Source organism: Anas platyrhynchos, chromosome 6 (assembly GCF_047663525.1).
Source record: "Anas platyrhynchos isolate ZD024472 breed Pekin duck chromosome 6, IASCAAS_PekinDuck_T2T, whole genome shotgun sequence".
Taxonomy (NCBI): Eukaryota; Metazoa; Chordata; class Aves; order Anseriformes; family Anatidae; genus Anas; species Anas platyrhynchos.
The window spans coordinates 31,265,897-31,276,976 of NC_092592.1; the positions used below are offsets into that span (position 1 = coordinate 31,265,897).

General features: G+C 51.9%; 1 protein-coding gene across 1 annotated transcript; it reads left to right on the top strand.

Annotated features, from left to right (window-relative positions):
• Positions 1–3,701, top strand: ADRA2A (adrenoceptor alpha 2A). Its single transcript, XM_072039783.1, has 2 exons — positions 1–1,906; positions 2,008–3,701. The coding sequence occupies exon 1, from the start codon at positions 399–401 to the stop codon at positions 1,731–1,733; it is 1,335 nt and encodes a 444-aa protein (XP_071895884.1). The 5' UTR covers positions 1–398; the 3' UTR covers positions 1,734–1,906; positions 2,008–3,701.
• The last annotated feature ends 7,379 nt before the right edge of the window (positions 3,702–11,080 follow it).

The window sequence follows — 11,080 nt, forward strand, 5'->3', positions numbered from 1 at the left end:
GAGCACGGGGGGCTGAGGGGGGGGGAGGCGGAGCAGGCGTGTGCGCGGCGTGTCCGTGTCCGTGTGCGCGCACCGGGGGCAGCTCCCTCCCCACGTGGGGCTGACGCGGCAGCCCCGGCCTGATCCGGGGCTATAAAGGGGCTGGCAGGCGGGCGAAGCACGGCAGCCGCCGCCGGCTGCAGCCCCGGCCCCCGCTCCGCTCCGCTTCGCTTCCCCTCCGCCGGCAGCGCCCGGGATGAGCCGCGGCCCCCCGCGCCCCCACGGCGCCCCCCGAGCAGCCCCGGCCCCGGGCGCGGCGCCCTAAGGAGCGCGGAGACCCCCCCCTCCTTCCCCGGAGCCCCCCTTTTTGGGTTGGGGCTGGGGGGCGAAGGGCGAGGGCGGCCGCGCAGCCGGGGTTGATGTTTAACCGGGAGCGCCCGTTCACGGAGAGGGGCCACTTCTTCTCCTCCATGGAGTACCAGCGGCAGCTGGGGGAGGAGGAGGGCTACCCGCCTCCCGCGGCCAACGGGAGCTTCAACGACAGCAGGGTCGGGCCGGGATGGGGCACGCCGTACCCCCTGCACGCCACCGTCACCCTCATCAGCCTGGCGGGCTTGCTCATGCTCTTCACCGTCTTCGGGAACGTCCTGGTCATCATCGCCGTCTTCACCAGCCGGGCGCTCAAGGCGCCCCAGAACCTCTTCCTGGTGTCCTTAGCCTCGGCCGACATCCTGGTGGCCACGCTGGTCATCCCCTTCTCCCTGGCGAACGAGGTGATGGGGTACTGGTACTTCGGCAAGGTGTGGTGCGAGATCTACCTGGCCTTGGACGTGCTCTTCTGCACCTCCTCCATCGTGCATTTGTGTGCCATCAGCCTGGACCGCTACTGGTCCATCACGCAAGCCATCGAGTACAACCTCAAGCGCACCCCGCGCCGCATCAAGTGCATCATCTTCATCGTCTGGGTCATCTCGGCCGTCATCTCCTTCCCGCCGCTCATCTCCATCGAGAAGAAGAGTGGGCAGCAGACAGACCAGGGGGTCGCGCTGTGCAAGATCAACGACGAGAAGTGGTACATCATCTCCTCTAGCATCGGCTCCTTCTTTGCCCCCTGCCTCATCATGATCCTGGTCTACGTGCGCATCTATCAGATAGCCAAGAGGCGCACCAGGGTGCCTCCGAACAAGCGGGCGGAGCGCCCCGAGAAGAAGCAGAACGGCTTGGCCGACAAGGAGGACCTGCCGGCCACAGCCCAGCTCAACGGGGAGAAAGCGGCCGGAGGAGGCGACGGGCAGGAGGGAGAGGTCAACGGCATCGACATGGAGGAAACCTCCTCCTCCGAGCACCAGGACAACAACCAGTCCAAGAAGTCAGAGAGACCGTCGAGGGGAAAGGCCAAGACTAAGCTGAGCCAGATTAAGCCTGGGGACAGTTTGCCCAGGAAGGTGGAGGAGGAGAGGACCACCAAAGGGTCCCGGTGGAGGGGCAGGCAGAACCGGGAGAAGCGCTTCACCTTTGTGCTGGCGGTGGTGATTGGTGTCTTTGTCATCTGCTGGTTCCCCTTCTTCTTTACCTACACACTGACTGCCGTCTGCACGAGCTGCTCCGTGCCCGAAACCCTCTTCAAGTTCTTCTTCTGGTTCGGTTACTGCAATAGCTCCTTGAACCCCGTCATCTATACAATTTTCAACCACGACTTCAGGCGGGCCTTCAAAAGGATCCTCTGTAGGATAGAGAGGAAAAGGATTGTTTGAAGGACCCCCTGGGTTGGGCAGGACTAATCGTTCAAGACTTTGTAGGAGAGTAACACATGGCTCCCTTGGGCTGTGCTTGCATGGGATGGTTTCCTTCAGCCTGTGAGCAGGAAACCCTCAAAACCCGAGACGAGCCTATCGACACGCCAGGCAGCAGCAGCGAGGAGCAGCAGGCAAGTGGAAGTCTGAGCCATGGCATTCGGCTTTCCAGGGGAGGATGGCTTTTGACTTGCTTGGTTTACTTTGCTAGTTTTTTTTTTTTTTCTTTTGCCAGAGTCTCTCAGTGGATATTTTCATGACTGCTCAGTTTGACTCTTTAAAGACAAGCTCCGTGCAGCTCCGTGAGATGAACAACAAAGAGGGAGTATGCCACCTCAGAGGTGTCGGCTTTTTTATTTTGTTGTATTGTATATGTAATTAATATCCCCCCCCCCCGTGTAAAATACAGTATTGTATCCCTGAATCTGAATGTCTTAATTTTTGTAAGGCAAGCAGCTTTGAAACTGTGAATGCTTTAATTATCTTTGATACCTTAAAAGTCCCTCCCTTCCCACCCTCCGAAAACTCAAAACCACTGAAAAATTAGAGCCATTTCCCCTGCCCATCAGCCTGACAATGTTACCAAAATTTCCAATGTCCGTTCTGTGTTTGTTTTTTTTTGACTACAGAGCTTAGTATCACACATCTTGCCAGACTGGCTTTTTTATTATTATTATTATTATTATTTTCTTTTGGAGTCATACCTGATTGTGTTTAATTTTTGTGTTGCCCATGCTATGATACGGCTGAGCTGGGAACTTCCCAGCTGTTACGAGCTAGAGCAGAGCCGAGGAGTGGTGGCTTTGCCGTGCTGTCCTGGGGGGCTGCGAGGTGGGCTCCTTCTTACACTGTGCAGTGAGCTCCTTCTCATGCCGTGCGAGGCTTGGGACCCAGCCAAGCTCCCGGCGAGTTAATCTCGCCTGATATTATACCACACTGCAGTGACGAAACGTGCTCAGCACTAACATACTTCCCCCACCTCCAACTGTAAATAGATAACATTTCATAGCAAATATCAGGGCTCTGTAGATCATGCTATCTTGTTTGTATTGATTTTTTTTTGGATGTTTTAAATCCTGCTGGGTTTCCTGCAGAAGCAGAGGGGGTTTGTTTGCAGAGGTGGTTCCAACTTTCTGAATTAACGGAGGAGAGTTAAGTTTTTAATCTGTCAGACTCACCTTTCCTAGGAAATACCGAAGCATCCCTCTTTCAGTCTTACACAGGGCAAAACCCTGAAATTGGAAACTTACAGACACTTTCCCCTGTATTTTATAATGTATTACTATTTTTTTTTTTTTATTTAAAGAAATGTGTACATATTGTGAGATTGGAGCAGGAGAGAGTTATTACTGCTTTTACACTCCTTTCCTGAAATGTCTTTCAGCTTTTTCTGCTACAAAATAATAAAAAACAAAATGAACAGAACAAATGTAACATCTTTGTGCCATGAAGAAATTTATGGAGAATATTGAAGGAAAAAAAAATCTTGGTAATATCACAGTAAATGCGTTGGCAAGAGTTTAAATGTTATGAAAATAGCTTTATCAAGTGCTGACAAATCATAGAAATTGTCTGAGAAAGCCAAGTTTAAGTCTCTTGTATCGGATGAATTTGCCTTCTCTGGAATTTTGTGGTGCAAGGAAGAGACTTTAAAACAATACCTTTTTACTTTTGGAAGTGTTTTGTTGATTTTGCTCTCTCTTTGGCTTTGTAATTAACTCTGAGGGTGCCCGGCTGCATCCTGGGACCTGGAGAGCAATGTTTACATTCACTTGCATTTTCAGAGTTGAATCCTCAAGACGTGAGGAAAGCAAATAAATAAACTGTGCTTTACTGTAAAACAAACCAACAGAAAACACAAGCAGAAGTTGCTATAATGGATGATTATTTTTATTAAATAAAAGAGCGTTTACAGATCAAGTGTGAAAACCCTCTGAATAATCTGTTAGCTGTAATTTTTTTCCAGCCGTTCACCGATTTCTCCGGCAGCTTTGGTCTTGACATTTTTTTTCAAGAGCGCGTTGGGAAAAGCACTGGCGGTTTCTGAAAGGCGTTTTTACCCCAGGTAGGGAACAATGGCTCGCTTCATTGCGCAAGGGCAGAATAACAAACGAGTCCTTGATGTTTCTTGTTCTTTCCCCCCCTTTTCATGCCACGGTAAGAGCATTCACGTGCTTCTTAAAGGAAAGAGGTTAGGTGTGATTTGCTCCTTGGAAATGCAGCCTGGCCCCGTTCCTGCCCCTCGCTGGGAAAGCCAGGCTGGTGCAGTTTCTGTAGCTCTTTTGCTGATTTTTTTTGTGATAATTAGGTTACAGATGGGATTAGAAGTGCTTGGGGTGGAAGGCAGTACTTGTTCCTATATGCAGGAGTGCCCACCTGCCCAGCGTGGTGGCCTTTACAGGCCAGGAGGGCTTGATGGAGGGAGGCAGGGTGTCCTGCTGTCCCCTCTGGTGGCCTTGGGGGTTTTTCCAAAGTAGACCCAGGGGAGATGTAGGGGTCAGTGCTTTCCTCATCCCTATGGCTCTCTGCTGTCCTTGTGTCTCTAGCGCAGACAAAAGCAAATTTTGGTGGGTTTGGGGGTGGGAGCTGGGGTTTTTATGGGCTGTCAGTGAAGCTGTGCTCAACTGAGACATGGCTGATTATTCAGTTTTTCATCAAAGATCAAAGCAATGTGCTTTTGGGGTTGTGTCCCTCCCAATACCCCATGTCCTCACAGTTGAGCCCAACCCAATAAAATACCCCAGGGACTATGTTAGGCAGGGACAGTGACTCCCTGCATCTGGCATGGAGCTGCCTGCCCGTCCCTGTGGCCAGTGTCTGAATTTCCACTGTCCTGCTGCCTTTGCCACCTTCTGACTCGTTTTTGTTTCATTTCCCTGAGCTGTTGGTCATTTTGGTTTCAGCTCTGTCCTGGGCCCTTTCTGCCTGCTGAGGGGGGGAGCGTCCAAGACGCAGGAGCCTTTTGGACTGTGTCGTGCTGGTTATGGGGTGAAACCAACACTCTTCTCCCTGTGTGGTGGTAAACGTTGAGGTAAATTTCCACGCCTGCCCCACAATTTTCCATTTTGCTGTGGGGCTGCGGCTCTGCAGCTCAGGCCCAGGCCCAGTGCCCAGCCCTTCGCTTTCCCTCTCCCACATTCCTCCCTCAGTTTGGAGAAAGCAGCCTCAGCGCTCCGGCTCATTCCCATGCAAATGCCACATTATGGGATGTAATGAGCTGTGGTTGTTTTTTAATAACCTTTTATGTCGGGGCTGGAATGTTAACTGTGTGGGGGCGGGGAAGGTGCCAGCTCAGGGACATGGATGTGTGGCCACGAGGAGGAGGCCTGGCATGGCAAGTGTCCCCAGATGTCCCCATGGGCGATCTGCAGAAGCAGCAGGGTTGTCCTTGTAGAGCCTGATGATAGCCTGCCCAGGGCTTGTCCCTGACCCCTCATCTTGCTGGCATTCACATTTATTTCTGTGAGGTTTTTCCCCCATTTCCTGGGACACGAGGAGCTGGTCACACCAAGTAGCCTTTTTCAGGGTGGTCCAAGGAGGGATGGGCTTGGCCCTAGTCACTCTGCTCACAGACCATGTGTTTTGCAGGCCTGGGGGAGCCCCTTTGGGTTTCACCCCATGTCCCTCAGCCGTGCCATGCTGTGGGTGTCCCCCCACCCAAGCACCCAGGGCTTGGTGCCCCATGATGTCCCTCTTGGGTTTGGTGGCTGGCCCGGCTGTTGGGCAGCCTGGAGGCTCTCCTCAGCTGAGGCTCTCCATGTTACTTCATTTCTGAATATTCCCTGCTCTTTCACTGCTGGAAAAGTTCAAAGACTGCAGAGATTGCTCCTTGATTACAGCCAGTGCCCTGGCAGACAGCTCCGCCTGGAGCTGTGGCACTGCTTCTGCTGTGGACCTCGCTGTGCAGCTGGTCTGTGGTAACGCCTCTGTGATGTGCCAGGTATCCGTAGCTGCCGCCGCTGTGCCTTCCTTGCGGTGGTAGAAATGGAGTGAGGAGAGAGCAGGGTCAGCAGAGAGCATCGACCAGCTCACAAATGCTCCAGGAGCAGATCCTGACCCCTCTGTGAACTGCAAGGGCTGTAGTCTGAGCCCCATGAAGACAAGGTGAAATTACAGCTGTGGGGGAGTGCCTTAAATCATGTTTCCTTGGGTTGTACCGTGGCTCCTGAGCCTGGCCAGTCCCAGGGAGAGTGCCCTGTGTGGGCCAACATAGGGGGTGGATGGCCACGTAGCCCAGCAAGCCCCAGCAGAGCCATGGCTTTGGGCTTCTCTGCACGAGGAGGGAGCTGGGCCCAGGCACTTCACTTCTGCTGTGCAGTGCCCTGGTGATACAGAGCCAGTTTTTGGCTTTTCTCCTACCTTGTGCCATTCCTGGCTTTTCTGAACTGCCTTGACCTGAGCATGAGGTTTGTCTCAAGCAGAGGAGGAGACCTGCTGCTGTGGGGTAGGGGATGGTGGGAGGTGTTGAAAGGAGATGCTGATGTTTCAGCTGGTCGTTCAATATCCGTTCCTTCTCAGGGGACTTTCTTGGCATTTGAGCCATCTCACGAGTGCTGACTTCCCACAGGAGACCACCAGTGTGTGAGGCCAACATCTCATGGCAAGGCATACAGGGAGGTGAGGTGGGTCACAGCATGCAAAATCCAACAGAGCAATGTGAGGACAAACCAAAAAACAGAGCAAGAAGGCATCTCCTTCACTTGAGCAGAGGCATAGATGCCTACCAGTAAAGGCATAAACTTACTGGCTTCAAACTGCTTAAGCTGGCTCTGGTTTAGTCTGTCAGTGTGGTGGTCAGCTCCATATTGACCAGGTTAGGAGACACCATCCATGCTGGGACAGGTCTGAGGTTCTGCTTTCCCACCATGACTCTGACAGTGGCCAGCAGCAGATTTTAGGGAACATGGAAGAGCAAGGAGCCTTGGGGATCGATGGATCTTCAGGGACTTTGTGGAGCCAGCGGTGCCCTCTGTGAACAGAGAAATTCCGCTAACATGTGTTTCCCTTCAGCAGTGCTCCATGTCAGGAGGTCTGGATGGCTTTCAAAAATGTGTTTTGAGTTGAATGCAAGAGTTATGGGGTAAATGAGGTTCACCAGGAGTTGAGGTGAGCTGATCTAAACATCCCCGCTTCCCTGTGTGCCATTCTTGCAGCATTTGGCCTGTATTGGTTCAGGCCCAGCCGGGGCATTGCATTTACAGGAGTAGCCCTGCAGTCCTCCAGAGCTGTGTGACCTGCTTGCTGTTGGGTTTACTCCCAGAGATGAGTAACATTTATTTTAAATCAAATTCTACACGAGAGAATTGATTGCTCCTTTGCTGGTCGAAACACTTGTGCTTTGCTGGGCTGTGACTTTATGGCCTTTTTCCTATTTGTTTTTCAATTGGTCTCCACAGAAAAAAGAAAGCCACCACTGGACATTTCTGACAAAGTAATGCCAGCTGAAGGCTGCTTTGCCTTCAGCTGCATGCTTGGAGCTGCTGCAAAGCATTCGTGTGAAGCTTGCAACCTTAAAGTGCCACTGAAAAACTCCCTGAGTAAAAAAAATAAAATAAATGTACAGATCAATATTGAAAACACTGCAGCCAACCTTCTGCTTTGCTGCATCGACCAAATGTCTTCAAAGAGTGAAATGCTGAATTCTGGCCTTTTATCGCCGGGATGACTTTTGCCATCAGGAAAATGTAGACAAATGACTCCTGTTCCAGACCCAAGCATGCAGGGTCGGCCGCAGTGATGCTGATCCGTGCCCCTCACCTCACGGTTACCCCACAGGAGTTATGGGGCACCTCTGTGTGAAGCAGGTATGTGACCTGGGATGGCTCCTGGAGCTGGGTTTGCCAGAAGGAGCTTGCTGCTGGTACAGGCATGGCCGTGCAGGGTCCTGCTTGAGCGGGGTCCTGCTCGCCCTCCCAGCACTTCCCCCTCAGCCATCAAGCTGCTGGGCTTTGGGGCTTCCTCACACCCCAAATGCAGAGGTGCTGGGGGGTAGGAGCCTACTGCAGGTAACAGGGGGAAGCAGGTGCTTCTGATCTCCTTGGTTGTGGGTTTGACTAGCAATCTAAGCACAAAAGCTTAACTTTCCAAGAAGTTACTAAAAAGCAATCCTGTACTTATTATTTTCAAAGACTGGCTTTTAAGCCCCAGATTTTGTGGGGCCAGAAGAGCTAAAATAACCAGTATAAACTGAATAACCTGACTTGCTCACACTGAAGAATTTAGTACCATCAGGGCTTTGGCACTGCTGCCTCAGGATGAAGAAGATGCTTCCAATACATTTTGAAGAGCAGCATAATTGCTTTCATCACCGCCGCTCATCGTCTGGGTGAGATGCCTTTAAAACAGCTCAGCAGAGAGGAACAGAAGTGCTCAGTGCTGCCCTGCTAAACCGGCCGTGCACTGAGGAAAGCAAGGTAAGCAGTGCTGTGTGCAGGGCAATCCTTCATCGCTGCTGGCTCTACTGGGGCTAATTAGAAAATGAGTTCTGGCTGGTGTGACTGGTAGGAGTGGGGCTTGGTCCAAGCAGGGTTTCCTGCCATAAAGTAAGGTGCTTGTTGCAGATGCAACGGTGGCAGCTGCCTTCACGGCCCGGTGTTAATTGGCTCCAGTCCTTTGTGGTGGAAACGATCTGTTCCTATTTTAGCCCTCACTCACTCATCGTCCCCAGAAGTGCCCATTCCTGGCCTGTTCCCATCACCTTAGATTCATGGATTCCTGCGGCTGGGGATGCAGCATTGTCTGGGAGTGTGTGTCTGGGGGGGGAGGGCTAATGGTTGGGGTAAACCTGAGGCCACCAACCTGACATTGCGATTACAACAACTGGGACTGTAAGGATGGAAAAAACCCTTGTTAATTGCCATCCCAGTTGGGATGGCATAAACTGTCACGTTCACGTTATCAGATGTTTGGAGGGAGAGGTGAATTTTTAGCCGTTGTTTATACAGACCAAGATTTAATTAATATTAAATAGATTAAATATTTGATGAAAGAGACTGGAATTAAATATTTAGCTCCCTCTTTCCCCCAGATAGCAGCCCCAGTGGATGTTTGTGTGGGCTGTAATGCAACAAACATCTTCTGAACACCAGAGAGTGTTCAAAGACCCAAGCTGCATGGGAGCATCATCTGCAGATGGGGATTAAATTACTCTGGGCCCCTCTTTCTACCAGCCTGCATGGGAATGTGGCAGTCCTTCTGGGCCTGCTGAGCCCCAAAGTGCTGCTTGTCACTCTGTTCTCCTGCTGTGTCTGTCTTGAACCAGCAAGAAGGCTTCGTGGGGAAGGGCTTTCTCTATACGTTAAGAAATCCTGGGACACGCACTGGGCATTTTTTTCCCCTGTGGCTGCTGGTGATCTCAGAGCAGAACTGCGGCGTGGTCACTTGAACGGCTGCGCTGCTCTTGGTGGCATCGCTGCCAGCCAGCAGGTCCCCAGGAAAGGTCCTCCTGCGTGGGTGGTTGTGGCTTAATTGGGGAAGAAAACATAATAAAACTTAATGCGCTTGGCATTTCCCTCTTTGTCAGACCAGAGGAAGAAAAACCACAGCAAAACTGAGCTCTCAGCCCTCGATTTTTGCTTGCAGCACTCTTTGAACAGGCCAGTGATAAACCAGAATATCCAGAAATTCATTGTGAACTGCAAATATGGTCTTGTAAATTAGGCATGGACCCCTTGAAGCCTGCCCCAGCACCTTCCACGCTGCTCAGCTGGTGCTGGTTGGATTATTTATTGACTATTTTTCTTGATGAACGTGAGCTTTGCCTCTCCCTCCGTGGCTCTGCACAGCTCTCCTTTGGTCAGGGCGTGCCTTGTTTTGTAGGTGGTTTATCACCTCTGGAGGTATTAGGACTGTGATCCCTACCTTCACCCTGCCCAGGCCTCTGCATGGAGCTGTCAGAAATCAGCTGCTGGGCCTTGGGGGTAGGTATTAACCAGAGGCAGTCTCCTGCGCCAAAATGCACCTGCCAGTGAGCAGAGACTGAGAAAAGGGCTCGTGGTTTGGGCAAACCAAAGGTCCCTTAGGAGCTGATGGTGCTGCCTGCCCATGTGCTGGCAGTTCAGTACGGTTCCCTATAGAAGAGAGAGGAATTCGTGTCACATTTATAAACCACGTTCGGATATCTTATAAATATTGCAGCGCGCTGCTTTATCTGTAAGAGCCTGGCATTGCTTTATAACCTAGAGTGACAAATCCACTCTGCTCCTGCAGCAGCAGATAGGGTTTCACTTGTTCGCACAAGGCTACTTACTTAGTTAAATTATTTAGAATTTTTCAAGTGACTTAAAGCACGTTGGGGCAGCAGGCTTGGGCAGCCGGGGCCTCTCTCCAGGCACTGAGAGCAGGAGGGGGATATATAGGGTTTTTGTCCTAAGGGCACCTTTCCCAGATCTGCTCCCTCTTTTGGGTAGTGTCTGACCGTGCTTGGCACCACGCTCAGGGTCGTGCCACCTCCACGTGGCTGACACGGGGGTAGGAGCAGGTCTGTGAGGTCTCATTTGTCTCCCCTCAGATGGAAATGTCCCTTTATGTGCCATAGCGGGTGATCTGCATGGGTTGGTGCGAAAAGGGCACAGAAGGAATAGCCGGAATGGGATGTGCTTAGCTTGTGGGAGCTGTCTGAGCTCTTAAGGGGACTTTGAATAGCTGGGGCCCATCCCCAGCAGGAGTAAATTGATAAAGCCCTGTTGAAGTCTCTGATCTTCAAGCCCAGCTCCCACGCTGGGCCCCATTTCGCAGAAGGTCAGATGGCAAAGATTTAGAGCTGGTCTGCTGGGGCAAGAGGCTGGATTAGATTATTCCCAAACTCCTCCTCAGCCTGAGTTTTTTTTTGAGCCTATATCCATGTGGAGGGAATTTTGGTGGCATCAAACCGATCTAGGTCTGAGATGCAGATCCTGAGCCCCAGGGGCATAAGCTCTGCCCTCCTGGCACTTCTACTTCTGGCCTTGACACCTGCACAGGGGCCACCTCCCTCACTGGGGACCTCAGAGCAGCTTGTCCTGTGCCCAGGAGAGCTGGTGCTCCCCGAGCAGACAGCTCAGGGTGCTGGAAGGGGATGGGCAGGGGTATGTTCCCTTCGCTGCCCAGGCTTTCAGTGCCGGTGTTTGGCCCTCTGTGGAAGGAGTTGCTCCCTTCTTTTCCCACTCTCCCATCCTACTGCAGAATTTAGCTGATATGTATCTAGGTTTGGGTACACTAGGCTTACTTTAAAACCATGCCCAACATCCTAGCACGATCCACATCTGCCGTGGTGAGGAAGGGAGCCCCGACATGGGGCCCGTGGAGATGGTCCTTGTCTGGGGCAGGGG

Excerpts from the sequence above, each read along its gene's own strand:
- ADRA2A (XM_072039783.1), top strand. The coding sequence starts at position 399 with ATGTTTAACCGGGAGCGCCCGTTCACGGAGAGGGGCCACTTCTTCTCC.